The following is a 15783-nucleotide window of genomic DNA, read 5'->3' on the forward strand; positions in this document are numbered from 1 at the left end:
ACAAGTACAGTGCATTCTAAGTTAAAAACAGAAAGCAACATGCATAGGTAAGTCAAAGCATTGCATGTTTCATATAATGTACTTCTGAAATCAATTTGCTATTAGTCTTTACCAAGTAAATCGGTGCCTAAGCAAAACTTGCTCACCGGCTTGAGAATTAAGAAGAGAAATTAAAGAATCAAATACAAGTCTTTTTGGTAGCAAGGCCAAGGTTGTTCCTTGTGGTTATAAAAAATGCAGAAGCATCAAAGCATTTCACAAGATCCAAGTTGATACAAAATTCATGCTTTAGAACAATGATCTATTCAGTGATGTATTTATCGGACTCTGGCAGTTGATTTTTTAGCAAAAGTCATTTTCCGCGGATCTATCACATCCACTCTTATCACAAGCACTGTGCCATTTTCTTCCTCCGTCCATGGTATGGAATCCCTCTCCAAAAATTTCAGTACCTGTTTACAAATATCTGTCTCATACTTCTATTTGTCCAATGTCGATTCAAGTAGCTAAAGAAATGAGATGTAATAGACATAGAATGGAGAAAAATAATTCAATTGGACATACTATCTGGGATATGAAACAACAGAGATCGAATAAGTTCATAATGAATTTTTTGTTAATCCTACAGCATGGGAGAAAGTCTCAACCCTAACCTATCCAAAGTCCTATACAGATAATATTCGCGATCAAAATAATGAAAATGAGAAGAGTCGACACTAAAACATTCTCTAAACCACAATTGTTTCTTATATGTACATTTTGAAATAGATTATATATTATTTCCTAGAAGAAAGAAACAGTTTGGATATCACATTAATTTTTCGTAACTTATACTACTGTAATTGGTTACAAGGACCATAAACTGACACCTATAGTAGAGTACTAGAAGGTACTTGACTGTATAGTTAATACTGTCCATTCAGCAGTGTTTCGACGTCAGAACATTGTGGTTTTCACATTTATGAAAGATGCAGATGGAATTTCCACTTGCATATTTTAAGAGGTGAAAAGATAAACTGGCATACACAGCTTAATTGTTCTCATATGTCAGATTTAAGGTCTATTATCTTCTTGAGTTACCAATCTGGACTGAATTGTTTAGACTTGAGGCCAAATTTTCTGAACAATGGCAGAGGCATACGTGTATAACATGGCAGAGGCAGGAAGAATAAAAAACAACCATTTTCTTCAAAAGTACTCTGTAGATCCTGCCACTCTGATTAATAAGATATCAGATAAAATTAGTACAGGGTATTCTAAGCAATTGTCCTACGCTGGGAGATTACAAGTGATTGTTGATGTGTTGTTCTCCATTCATAACTTCTGGGGTATGGTGTTAATACAGCCCCAGAGTGTGTTGAAAAAGGTTGATAGAAGATGTAGAATGTTCCTATGGGGGCAATGAAGAAAAGAGGAAAGTGAGCCTTGTAGCTTGGGATACAGTTTGCGTACCTAAGGGTAATGAAGGCTTTAATATCAAGGGCAGCAGAATCTGGAATCTTGCATAAGTAGGGAACTGTTATGGCAATTAGTGGTGGATAAGGGCTCACTAAGGGTGAAATGAAGGATGATTCCACAGTTTGGGCTTGGTTTACCCAGGGATATAATCTTACACCTGGAGGAAGGTACTCAATCTCTAGAAGCTACATGATGTTGTAGGAAAAAAAAGGAAAATGCTGCAGAACAGAGATGAAACGATGTTGCACAACCAAAACACAAGTTTATTGTTAGCTATCAGAAAAGGAGACTTCTTCAGCTAAACATTCAGGTGGATGACCTGCACTGCTGTCTTTGTGGATCTGCTGATATGGAGACATCTCAGCATCTGTTATTTGAGTGTGACTGGTTTAAAAATGTAAGGGAGGAAATAGAAGGAAGCATTAGAAGTTAATCCAGAAGAAGATAGTAGCTGCTGTGTGGGGGGCAATGGTCATTTATACTTGGAGGGCCCAGAACTGGAACCTGTTCAAGGGACAAACTGTAGATATAGAGAGGGCAATTACACAGAGTAAGGAGTTAATAGATAGATCAAATCTACCTTATATGCAGAAGAAGTTGGATAGATCTAGGGGGCTTAAAGAGAGAATATACATGTAATTAGACTCGTTTTTGAGGCCTATGATCATCTTTACCTTCATAAGAGGTGAAGGAAATGGCTAGGTGCTCTTAGGCTTGTATTCTATGCTGACTTGGTTTGTCAATAGTAATATTTACAGTGTTGCCCCAAAAAATTGAAGATTACAATATTCCAATTGTCAGTAACATATACCCGTGAGAAAAACAGCAGCAGATAGACCAAATTATTCAAACATATCAGCACCAAGAAAAGGAGAAGAAACAAGTCATACCAGACGCTTCCGGGGACCTTTAGCTTCTTCAGCAGTGATCCCAACTAAGATTTTGAGATATTGAATAGCTGATAGAAGGGAAAATATCAATGCCATTTTTATATAAAAACAATTGACGAAGTCCTATAATGACGATAACCTACACGAGAATCCACAAAGAGAAGTCAACTGAAGTTTGAGTAAGCGCACTGCATCCTTTGGCTCCAAATCGTGAAGGTCGAGTGTCACAATTTCTTTGCTGGAACTGCAACTAAGGTTGGAGTATTCGGTAAATACAAGCCCTGTAAGCAACATACATGAGTAGAGAAAGAAAAGAGAAAGGAAGCCAGACTTCTGCCTAACCTGGTTTCAAGAAGCTTTTGAGAGGATTTTTCATCCGTCACTTGCGCCTTCGTCATGAAAAATTGTCCCTGTTTCATGAGAAGATAATGAGTAAAATGCCAGCACACCACCATAATGAAAATTTAAACAAGTGGATCAGCCAAGGCAAGGTCAACTTTATGGGAAGAGAACAGTTTGCACAAATTGGACATTTATACCCAGCATCAATTTGGAGCTATTTTTCTTCTTTTTCCCGTGACAGGTGATGTTATGAGTATTTTCTCTTTCATTGTGCTAGAAGTGAAAGCTGTCGATGAATATGAAGAACTTGAACCTGGCATGTTACTTTGCTTTTTACGATGTTTGTAGGCTAAGTTGAAGCTAAAACCTCCCTTGATAGGTGTAAAGCAAGAAGCAAGTAAAATATTTGGATACTTTGAAGGAAGTTGACGAAATGCTCAGACTCTGACCACCTAATGGAGCTAATTAAGATAGTAACTCTACACCACCTACTCAGCCGACACCAATCAGTAGAATATCTCATAGAGACTATGGAGGCTAGTTATTTCTTCACTTATATTTTCAAATACAAACAGTCAAGACACTCTACATAAAGGAACAAACACCCTACCTCTTCCAGGAATTTGCGTGCTTGATCATGATCTCCTTTGGAGAATGCTTCAGAAGCCTGGGTAACAATTTAAGTTTGTAATACCAGTCAAGATTTAACATACTAAACTTTCTTCTTCTCGCTCGACACAGAATGAAGCATCTTAATGGTATTTAGATCATGAAACTGTAGAAGAGAGGTATCCATGACTCACTGCATTATAGTACTCTTTCATTGTAATCCAGTACTCCTTTACAGCTTTCCGAAGAACTTCGTAGCTTTCTTCATCCTCCTCACCATCTAAAATTGAAGAACAAGAGGTGTTTTACATGAGAAAATGAAGCAAATAGCTATCCTAAAGGAGTACTGGATAGCTACAAATATCCATGCATTTGCATACATCCTACCCTTACCAGACCCCACTAGTGAGGTTTACCTGGGTATGTTCTTTTCACCAGTACATATAATATTCTAATATCTTTTCTGTGAATGTATAGGGTACTTTGAGGTTTAGGTCTCTGTTTCCAAGGGATAAGTGTATACCTAAGACAGGAATATACTTGCACTTGTTCCAGGCCGACATCCATATGGTTCGATACGAATGGATGTCTTTATGGGTCCAGTTAAGTTAAATGGTAATTTCACTTCCATAAAATAAAGCTCAAGGTACCTCAAGTAAAAGACGAACCATAAAGAGGGGGAGCATTTTTCTATTTCTTACTTGCTCCAACATATAGAACTTATACGACTAAGAAGAGAAAAAGAAAAAAAAAAGTTCTCCAGTTTCTGGTTGCCAACGGCAGATTCAACTGGAAAAAGCAATCTTGCCATAAAAGAGTACAAAATCATAGAAAAAAAGGCAATTGAAAAGAAGATATGAAACCTTTAGAAAAAGCCAAATGTACCATAAACACTTTTTCATCTGTCCAACACAAGTAATAAGCAGTTAGTGCTGCTTACTTTTTGCATCACTTTGTGGTGTCCTGATAAGAATCTGGCGTTCTAAAGTCTCCTGTAATGGTTTATCTACAACGAGATTTAATCTACTAGACTTCCCAACTTCCTTCACCGGACGAATCACTTCATCCACATTATCATATCTTGAAGCTGCAGGTACATCAAACAATGCATGCAGAACTTCCTTTTGAATCTCATACCTTTCCTGCTCCTTCATAGATAACTTGAGCCCATTTTTAGTCTTCTCATTTGCTTTGGAACTGCATCAGCAAAAATAGAAGGATGACAGTCAATCCATAACAACACCTTGAAAATCTACAAAATCAGTTTAACCAAAAAAAAAAGAGAACTTCCTGGACATTAAATTATAGTTTCTGGAGGACAGAGTACCGGATGGCTGGATCTGTCATTGAAGATGTCTCTTTTGATACAACTGATGCAAAATCTGAACTCTCCACAGACTGTTATAGTAAATTAGAGAAAGCATAGTAAGTAAGGAAATTATTTTATGTGATTTAAACAATTTAAATTGCATATGGAACTACTATAGAATTACCATTAAAGATAGGTGTAATACATAGTCCACCCCCCACCCCCCTTTCTTCTCTTTCAGGTGGTCTGCCACCCGACCACCATTTTCAACCATCATAAACCTCAGCTATATCGCACATGTTCTATAAACAATCATTTTTCTCATGACTCTAGTCCATAATTTATCATGCAAATGCTAAACTAGAATATTAGATTAAATAGATGAACGAAAAGGTTGGCCAGAGAGAATTTTTTTCTGACAAATATCCATAAAAATTTCAGCCAATCTTCATACTTTTCGAGTCGGGCAGAAACTTCTGGCGGAATTTTTTTTGAAAGCAAAAGGAATAAAGAGAAAAATGAGAAAGAAATGGGTGGAAAGCAATGGGGGGGTCGAAGGAAATCTCCAAGGAGGAAGAAAGAGGAAATGGAGGATTGAGTGGGCAGGAATGCGTTATAGAAACTAAGCTTTTCTTTCTTTTAATGATTATTTGAGTCCATATGCACATGTCATGGTTTTATTTGTCTTTCTGCCACATCATATGTGTGTGAGTTACACAGCTTTTTTTGTATAAATTGGGGCTGAATGACACTTTTAGTACAGGTAAGGTGTTCAAATGGTCATAGGTTGAGTTTAAGTGGTTGAATAGAATATCTGGACTAGTTTAAAGGCTGTCTAAATATAATGCCTGAAAGATAGTTTGTGATCCTTACTTTTAAAAATAAATTCTTAATGCTGCAGCACCTCAGGTAATCAGGGATAGGAGAAGAGTGGTTGGTTATCTATTCCCTTTGATTTCAGAGACGGGGAAATCTGGTCTGACCTAACTTAGCAGTATAGTAGCCAACAAAATACAAAAGTAATTCCTACAATTCAAAGGAATGTGGATATTTATATGGTGAATGAATTGAACATTATTAATCTTGTAAGCTCTTTTTACAGCTAGATGCAACGTCAAGTAGTTCAAGCGGACTGCATCACTACAGATCCAAAACTGTTTCCAGTTCTAGAGAAGCTACCTCATAGAAACCTATTTTTTATGAATAGAATCCCTTACAAAATTACCTCCCAAAAGGAATACACTGCTCATTTTTGTAGTCTGTAGTCACATCAGTAGGTTATTTAACTTGAATCTATTTTTGAAAATAAATTCTACTGCATATCTGGTCTTTGGCTGTTCTGTCAAGATATCAACCTATTGTATAGATGTGGAACCCTTTTCTCAAAGCAAAACTGATCCTTAGTACAGTAGTAACTCCAGTCATAAGGACTTTTCTCAGGTCAGGTGACAGAGTGAGCATGGTGGAGAGAACAAACTGGGTGAGGAGTGAATGGGTTAAGGGAGAGGAAAAGGAGAATAAAGAGAAAGATAAGACACTATCCTTTCCTAGAATTTTATTGTGAAAAAGCTGTCTCATTTTCCTTCAAGAGCGTGGCTAGGAAGCAGATTGCCTGACTAAGATCACTATCATTAAATAGCAGTTCGCTTGTAAGTGATGTATCTAGTTTTACAGCAGACATGAGCAACACCAAGTGACATACAAGAAAACTTACTTTCTTGACACCTATATTTATAATATCATCGCTCTTTCCCAAAGTTGATGCGGACATATCTAGCAGCTTATCCATACTCTGCATATTCAGCGGAAAGGGGGTGTAATATAATGAAAATGCAAGATTAGAGCGATATATAAATCTCTGTAGAGAAGTAAGCCAATCTATGTCTAGTGTGCATGCAAAAATTCTGAAACGAAAAGATAGAAGCACCCAAGCAGGAACTACAAAATTGTTATCAGGCTGATATATTCGGAATCAGAAGATCAAACAGCAATAACCGAGCATTGTCTTTTCTGCTTAGTATGAGAACTAAGCTTCTGCAACCTGGCCTCATCCTCCTGGCATTTATGTATGATCCCACACATGCATTGAGGTTTCTCGCCATGAAAGTTAACCACAGTTAGCAAGAAATTCATTCATTGGTTCCTAAATCCACAAGCTAAATTTAGGTACATGAGGTAATTACTTTAACTGTGATAGAGGCTTAATAGCTATTCTGATAAGTAGAATGGAGCATAATTTATTTTCTAGTTAAATGTGGACTTCAAACCACATACATCAAAACTACTTAAACTTAAGCCACAAAAACCAAACCAGCAACGGGATTGACTTTGAGAAGGACCTAGAAAAGCGTTTTGAGGACTTACTTTCAAGATTTCATAGGTAATAATAAAAGGAGGGCGGAGAATAAGCAGGTTAAATGGTATTTGCAGGTGCTTAGAAGAGCAACTTTCACATATGTGCTTAGCATATAACAATGTGGTGCCAATTACGGAGTAACAGCATAAGAGTTAAGTGCAAACATGCATATGCTGAATGTAAACATAAAATTGAGCCAAATATAATATTAGCATTTGATGCCTCGAAAAACACATATAAAGTATACAAAGTGGTTGAGTTGATATCACTAACCTTGTTCAGATCGTAGCTGCATTGACCTGTATATCCAACAATACCAAATTAGGAAGGAGATTATCCAAAAGTTGTGACAGCTCCTAGGAATTAGAATGCAGTTATAAGCTCATAGGAATTACAATGCAGTTATAAGGAAGAAAAAAGGGAACAGAATTTAAAGATATCTGAGACAAACTGAACAAGTGGACCATCCTCAAGTTGCATTCTACTTAACAAATCAAGTCTCAAAACAGACTATAAAGAAACATTTAACCAACTTTTGCAAGTTTCATTAGAAGATCAATGAAAAGAAGTGAAGAAAGAAATGACACAAGTTCAGGTCATTGGAAGTATAAGTAGAATTACTCCATGTGGCAGCACTACTTATCAAATAATCTTACAAACACTAAGTGTAGACATAGGTAAAGTGCTCACCAACAACATCTCCAATTACACTCCTGTCAAGAGAAAATCCGCTTCCCAGCATGTTGAAGAGGAACTCCTCTACACTGCTGGGCAGGGTTTCACTCATAGCTGCAGCACCTAATGGAGCTTTCTCCTCCCTTAGCTCTGGGGTTAAGAAATCATCTGCGCTTAATTTCAGTGGCTTGATTCTCGTAGAAGTTTCTGTAATTAGTGGCCTATTCGTCAGATAGTCTTTTGGGATCATGCTTGAGACAGTCCCCATAGACACTGATAACTTTTTTTGCTTTGATGACCTGGGACCAACTCTCTTGGCATCAATCTCAGATACAGATGCAGATGTCGATATCATAGAGTCCCCTACTTCCTCAAATTCAGAAGTCAGAGTCACGGAATCCTCTATGTTTTCTTCCATCTCAGAGTTAGTAGTTCCGGAGCTGCTAGGTTTCTGATCTCCAAGTATATCACCTGCAATAATTGGATCCCGACCTGCTTTACAATAAGCTGCAGCGATGTCATCGAGAGAGACAACAGATCCAAAGACATCAAGCAATTGCTCCAGGTTCTTGCTATCATCATCAGTAAACAAGATTGTCGAAGGAGGTGCCTCCATCTTCATCCTTGCAGTATAAGATGAAATAAGAACCGCTGATAAGAAGTAAAGAAGCAACCATATTGAGAACATCACTTATTAATCAAAGGCTTTTTAACAATTTGTAGAATAGCAGAAACCGCAAAATAAAGGAAAATGGCAGAGATTGGATGGCATAACAACAAGAGAATCCAACATTTCACGGATAACAGAATGTACAGAGAACCAACAGTTGTGACAGGAGAAAAGCAACTAATAACAATAGTAAAAATGGAGAAATACTACTTTTTGATAAGTAAAATTGAGAACTCCTACTAACTGGTTGTTTAGATCTAACTAACATAAGCGATCAAAGAACTAGTCTATACAGTATTTACACTGCCATACACGTGTGTAAGTAAAATCCTTTGGTCTGAACAAATGATTTACAACTGAAACAAACTAATCCACTTCTCTAATCATCCACGGCCAAACGAATCTCGTTAGTAATGCCAAAGTTTAGAACTATTCAGATGCAGCATGAAAGCACATTAACAAAATTTGATATTCTTCCTCAAATCAATGAAGATTACATTAAGCATACAACTATCACCCCTGAAAAGATGCTGACACACTATAACTCAGTCTATTCCAATGAACGAAAAAAAAAGAGAAGAAAATCACTGTGATTTAAGAGCCGAACTCCTAAACAATATTCATGAAATGAAACAATACTAAACGTCTAGGTCACAAATTAAAATCAGGCATTTCATTCCATCACTTTCCACACCAAAAATTACAACTAACACAACAATGCACTCACACAAAACAAAATCAATCAACGAATATAACATCCAGATGAACATTCTCAGCTTGAAATTTAAACATCAAAAAGCAACCAATCCAAAAACTAATAATAATTCATACTTCTACAAATGCTAAACAATGCAAAATCCAATTCGGTTCATACGAATTACAAAATCACTTCTGGAGATCATTCAATGATAGAAACCGAACCAAATTTTTCAGCCAACGAAACAATAAACAGTGTGATTGATCATTGAACAGAAAAGAGAAACGAAATCTTACTGTATAAACTTGCCGGCCGATGATAGATAGAGAATGAGAGCCAAACGAAGTAGCTTTAATGAAGTTTTTTATCGGCTCTCTCCATTCGAACAATATATTGTTCACTCTTCAGACTCAACCGCTAGCTTTTCGGAGAAGGAAGGAAGGAACTATGAAGGAAGGAGAAAAGAAGAAAGAGTGAGGAGAGAGACAAATTAAAAGTGGATTTTGTAATTATTTGATGATGAATCGATCGAGTCATGCTAAAAGTGCCTAAAGCAAATGGACAGGATTCTCAAAGTGTGTTTGGTATGTTTGCTCTATGGAATTTTAATTTTAATTTCGAATATGATAGCCTTTAATTAAATATAGATAAATAGTGTTATTATTCCATCACATCCATTAAACACTTGTTTAGTTTTATCGAGTCTGAATTTGACTAAAGTATTTGGAAGGTATTATTTGGATATTATTATTTAATTTTAAAGAAGGTATGTTCATTCACTTTAAAATAACTTTGTACATATTTATTAAGATAAGATATAAAAGTTTATTCATATGAAATTTAGAAACTATTTATGTGAAGTTATTTTAAACTTATGAGCTTACTATTTCTCGAACCACATAGTTAACTGTGTTCCAAATATAGATTATGTCCATATTTTATAGTTTAAATATGCAAAGGCATGCATAAATTAACTTATATCTAAATTTAAGTTTTATTGCAATAGAAGTTTTTCATAAATAGATATTATATTAAAAGAAGTTAATATGCTGCTAGCTTAGCAATAATATAAAAAATGTTGATTAATATTTATAGCTAAATCAATTATATTAGAATAGATTTATCTGAAGTGACTTTTTATGGAGGAAAAATCTAATAAAAAAAGACAAATGAAAGAATCGGACAAACCCACCTTATGATACATTTTATATAGTATTTAATGAATGTGAAAAGATTGATCAGAATAAATATTATTAAGAAAATTAAATTATGTACAACCAATAATAACAAAGAAATTTTATATATTAAAATATAAATGAAGAATGTAGGATGAAGTTTCTATTACTATTAGAAGATGAAAGAAAGAAAATTTAATGAGTGAAATAAATTTTAGAGTTTCTACACATAAGATTTGCACGAATAATAAATAAAATTGTTCTTGACAAAGTTAAATTTATAGAATAAAATTACGGAAACATGAAAAGACATATGGAAAATTGAAAGGTCAAATACTATTAAAATAAATATAAAAAAAAATAGAGATGAAATTTAACTTTAAAGATACATGAATCTACTTTAATTTATTTTCTTTAAGAAATAGTTAGTCATTTATATTTTTTTAAAATTTGTACGAGAAATTTAAAAGGTCAAGATTTTGAAATGAGAATAAGAAGATTAAATACATGTATGAAAATTATAAAAGTTTTAATTTAGTAGAGAGGCAAAACTGATAATTCAATTTTTTACTTTTGGAGCTTTCCACTTATAATAATATATAATAATAAAATAAAAATATATATTATATGTATAACTTAAATTATAATTCTAAAATTGGTATTTATTTATTTAACTCAATTTTGTGAAGGAGTAATAGAATGGTAATAGTCCATTTCCAAGGTTGTACAAATAAAGAGAATTCGCTAGTGGATTTTGGATATCAAATAAGAATTTCTTTTAAAAAGAAAAGTTTACTTTTAAAAAATGGTCAAAAGAACTGCTAAATAAATATTTCTAAAGGCATATTATTGTACTATTTTTGATATTCTATTCTCTGTATTATTTTATATGACATCTTTATACTTTATACTCGTATCAAGAAATAATGTAACTTTATTCTTTTATTCTTATTTAATTTTTTTTGGATCTCAAGTTTTCAATAAGTGAGTATGAATCAATTTATTTTGATTAATTAATTTAACCAATGAACATGAATCATTTAGTTATCTTTTCTAAAGTGGTCAAATATATATTTTCAAGACTAATAACTTGCAAAAATAAAAAAGAAACAATATATGCATCGACTTTATGAAATGACAAGTAATATGGATTAATTATTTATAGAAAAATGAAACGAAAAGAGTAATTTATTTATTTTAAAAGCTATTTGTTTGATTTTTTAAAAGCTTGATTGTGTTCACGTATATGTTTTAAAGTATCAATATTGTGATTAATCAAAATATTGAACTATTTTATTATAAAATTGTATGATATATCCTCTAAGCAAGCTGATGCTTATTTTTTGTCTCCATTTTTGGTATATCGCAAAATAAGTTTTTTTTTAATTATTATTATTTTGCGTACTTTAATTAAATGCATTATTGTTGATAATATTCATACTTTTTCATTCTTACATTTCTTCCTGAGCTCACTTCTACTTTATCAAGAATATTATAGTTATTAAAATTTGAAAGTCAAATTTTTTAACTTAAAATATGAAAATTTCAAATTTAATAGATAATTATTGGTGTTCCTTATTGATTTTTAGTCGATAAATTTAATTATTATTTAAAATAATTCAATATATACTTTAAACAATCTAAAAAAACACATTTTTACGCGTTTTTCTCCTGTTCATAGACATTATCATTGTCCCCACATTTGCTTGACCCTCGAAAGTGTCCAAGAGGACAAAGTGGGCTTTTTGATTTGATGGTTTCTTTTTTGCCGATAAATAGGCGATTCGATGATTATTTATATTGATGTTTTTTCTTTTAAAATTGATAATGTTTTAATATATATATTGAATTGGTTTAATCAAAACTAAAATTGTAAATTTGAAAAGTATTTTGCTGAACGACAAGTAATAATAATCATGTTAACCTAACTCTTTATAGTGTTATTTTGAAAACATCACATGAACACGACAAGATTATAGAACTTCACACATATGCTACTTACAATACTTCTAGACTTATTTATATATTTAAAAACTCTAGCCTTCATTGCCCACACATACATACACATATAATAATTGGTCACACACACATACATATATGTACGTGTAGTTATGACCAGATAATAAATCTACGCGATTTTCAGTTAGAAAGAAATATTTTATGCCACAAAAAAACATGTATTTTGCTACACTTTGATATCAAGCATTGTTATGTTTTGAAAATACTCCCTCCTTTTAAAATATTTTTTTAAAAAAATGCTTTATACAAATTAAAAGATACATAACAAACTAAACTATACCCATAAAATATAATTAAGTAAACTACACCCATATAATGTTATTTAATAAATTATGTTTGCTATATATGAAATTTTCCCTATTTATATCACCAGGATAAATGGGAAAATTGTATATAATAGCAAACTAATAACCTAAATTAAATGGAATAGCTAGGGTTTGATTTAATTGTACTCCATAGCAAACGTTGGCAAAAATTTGCCAGGCCTCTCTCTCCCAGAAGTCTCGCTCGCCACTCTCCCATTCTCGCCTCTTTCGCTTTATACACAGAAGTGTATAATTTCTTTTTCTGTTTTGTATAAAGCGAGAGAAAATTGTATATACACATGCAAAAATGTATATCTTTGTGTTAAACACTTAATTATATAATTTACAAACATTTTACTTCAAATATTGCAGAGAAAAGTCCAAAGAATTATACAATTGTGAATTATACAATTGCAGTGAAATACAATTTTTTCTAGCTTTATACAACAGAAGTGTATATATTGTGTTTCTGTTTTTGTATAAAGCGAGAAAAACATATATCTTCTTGCTATACACTTATAATTATGCAATATACATACATTTTAATTCGATTCAACTGTATGCAAAGCTAATTATACAATTGCAGCGAAATAGGCCAGCGAATTATACAATTTAGGCCAGCGAATTATACACTTATATATGTATAGCGAATTATACAGTTTTTATGTTTGCTATGGAGCGCAATTATGCAAAGTTTGCTATAGCATACAAATATGAATTTTTTGTTTGATATATGTGAAAGTTGCCCAACATAAATTAATGAGTTTATCTCGCTATTAATTTTTGTTTTTTTTTCAAAAAACTTTTTTTGAGCCCAATGAATTTACCCATAAGCCCAAGCCAAGCCCAAGCCCAAATTCTTAGCCCTTACCCGTTTGCCACTTACCACCCGGTTTCTCTATCTCTGTCTCTCTCGATCCCGGCGAAAACCAAGCGTAGAATATCAGGCAACCGGCGGCAGCTTATTTCTACTGGTGATTCTCTGTTCTTCCTTCTCCTGTTCCTTTTCTTATCAATAATCTCGCAGAAACTTAAAAATATGCATTAACGCATCAATTCTTTCTGAAGTATAATAGTTTATTTCTGATTTCTTTTGTAGTAGTTCCTTGTGTAATACAGCACCGCCTCTTATCGATGAAAATTATAGTTATATTTTCACTTCAGGTGAAACAGATGAAGTGGTTACTATATTCCTAATGTTTTGGCAAAATGATCTGATTTTATGATCTAAATGAAAAAGTGTAAGAACTGGCATGAAGAATTAGAGAAGGAATTGAAACAGAAATAGCTTGAGATGTTTAGCTTTTACGGTGGGAAACTAGTTCTTAAGTGATATATCAGATTATATCAGATTTTACTCGTGGGATTTCACTGGGTATGTTGTTGTTACGATGTTGTGAACACAGTGATCATCGAATTGGTGGATTATTTAGTTTGCTTTACTACCTCAATTCAGCAGGCAAAGTATTAGTGATGGAATTTCATGGACATCTTTAACTAGAACTTGAGTGCCTGAATGTCAGAATGCCTGAATTTTGATTAATAGGTTCTGTAGATGAAATCATTTTCAATAGCATTCATTGATTTTGCTGATCTGTTGGTCCCTTGAAGAACAATTTGACAGTGTCATTCTCTCACACATGAGTGTTTGGATTTCATTTAATTATGTTGGTTGCTCTCGTCTGATTCTTCCTTGTTGAGCATTCTGTACTTTTACAAAGCTATTTTCTGCAAAATGGTGTGACCATATGGTAAAATGTAATTAGTTTTTTTCAGTTTGCTCTTTTAGAGCAGAAAGTGAGGAAAGAAAACAAATTTAGACAGCAAGAAAATATTGAAAACATGTATCCCAGGGATTTCCTAGACTTGAAAATACGAAAATGATAGGTCTCGTTGTACATCAGGTACATTGAACAGTATGAAATAAATTAGAGCTGGTGAAAAATTCACATTCTAATATGTGTTTTCCTTGCTAAAGTGAACTTTACTTATCAGTTCATGGTGAGAAATTCACATTCTAATATGTGTTTTCCTTGCTAAAGTTAGCTTTACTTATCAGTTCATGGTGAGAAATTCACATTCTAATACATGTTCTTTTTGCTCCAGTCTTAGCTGATGGGATTTGGGAATAGAGGAATCGTTGCTGACAAATGGTCAGGGAGGCTTTTATGGGTCTGTGCAATTGGAAGTGCAATTGGTATACCATCGATCTTCTCTGACTTCCTCTTGAGATTTTTCTCTCTAACGAGCAATGGTTATTTTTAGCATGTACTGGACTGGCTGAAAGTCAACTATTAACGAATTAGGTACTATGCATATGAAATCTCCACCACAAAGCTAGAAGTACCCAGTGACTGCCAAATGCTTACCGTATTCATCCAAAAGATATTGCATGTTGTGGTGTTTATCAACTAAGTGTTTGTTAAATTCTGAAGGTGTTTGCTCTATAGGGAAAGAGCTTATAGGAAAAACCCAATGAGCTTCAAAAAAGTTACTAGGTAGAGAAACTCTACATCTCTACCAGTTAAAACATAGAGATCTTCCAGGTTAGGTGAGAACTCGTTCAATGTTATAGCTTTGTTTTAAATTTTTCTTACATTTGGAATAACTGATTCTCAACTATCTTTGTGTGAACTACAATTGATTAACTGAAAAGTAGGATAACCACTGAACCAATAACCCGCTAGGCGAATGGATCAACTCTTCACCTTTTATAGAGGTCACCAAAGTTTGATAATATTATTACTTTGATACTGTAGAATTTGATTCACCTGCCAACTTTTAGGTTCTTTTAGTTCCAGAATGCTTTGAGGGGTGCTATGGTATGGATTTCTGAGATGATCTACTTCCATTCTCAGTATGCACAATGACTCTCTTTGACAAATGAAAATTTATGTATAGTTTAATGATACACCAAGATTTTTGAAAGGTTTATGTGTTACTGGGACAAATCTCTGCTGAGTGCTTTAATTATTTTTAGCTTTTCTGTTTGAATACTTGATGCTGTTCAAAATCTGTATCTTGCTTGTTAGGTTTCTATATGGTTGCTGTGGAAAGACAAACTCAGAATAGAGCAAAAATGATGGCTGAAGCACTGGCTGATGCAGGATCAAGTATAGATGCCAGTGAGAAAAGTTGAATATTATGGGATTTGTGATAATGCTTATACGTTTCCATTAGAGGTCTTTTTCTTATCGTTTGACAGTACTCTGGAAACTATTTTGATGTATTAAGTACTTGTGATATTCGTAAATGAAAAGACATTGCTGAACTAGACA

General features: G+C 33.5%; 2 protein-coding genes across 5 annotated transcripts; one reads left to right on the forward strand and one right to left on the reverse strand.

The window, feature by feature from the left end:
• Window positions 1-48: 48 nt before the first annotated feature.
• Window positions 49-9603, reverse strand: LOC101252606 (uncharacterized). 4 transcript variants are annotated; one of them, XR_011221914.1, is made up of 12 exons: window positions 9303-9592; window positions 7655-8290; window positions 7238-7263; window positions 6323-6400; window positions 4627-4697; window positions 4240-4496; window positions 3494-3579; window positions 3301-3357; window positions 2691-2758; window positions 2492-2629; window positions 2349-2416; window positions 49-452 (listed from the first exon to the last, which is right to left on the reverse strand). XR_011221914.1 is itself a non-coding variant. In XM_004244173.5 (12 exons), the coding sequence occupies exons 2-12, from the start codon at window positions 8259-8261 to the stop codon at window positions 318-320; spliced, it is 1560 nt and encodes a 519-aa protein (XP_004244221.1). In that variant the 5' UTR covers window position 8262; window positions 9303-9603; the 3' UTR covers window positions 49-317. The 4 variants fall into 4 exon arrangements, 3 of the variants coding, with proteins under 3 accessions (XP_004244221.1, XP_010324361.1, NP_001311039.1); XM_004244173.5 differs by having other exon boundaries at window positions 2492-2598; window positions 7655-8262; window positions 9303-9603; XM_010326059.4 differs by having other exon boundaries at window positions 2492-2592.
• Window positions 9604-13338: 3735 nt separating this feature from the next.
• Window positions 13339-15776, forward strand: LOC101252100 (uncharacterized). The gene is made up of 3 exons (XM_004244170.5): window positions 13339-13479; window positions 14612-14702; window positions 15538-15776. Exons 2-3 carry the CDS (start codon window positions 14621-14623, stop codon window positions 15642-15644), a joined length of 189 nt encoding a protein of 62 aa, XP_004244218.1. The 5' UTR covers window positions 13339-13479; window positions 14612-14620; the 3' UTR covers window positions 15645-15776.
• The last annotated feature ends 7 nt before the right edge of the window (window positions 15777-15783 follow it).

Source organism: Solanum lycopersicum, chromosome 7, assembly GCF_036512215.1.
Source record: "Solanum lycopersicum chromosome 7, SLM_r2.1".
NCBI lineage: Eukaryota > Viridiplantae > Streptophyta > Magnoliopsida > Solanales > Solanaceae > Solanum > Solanum lycopersicum.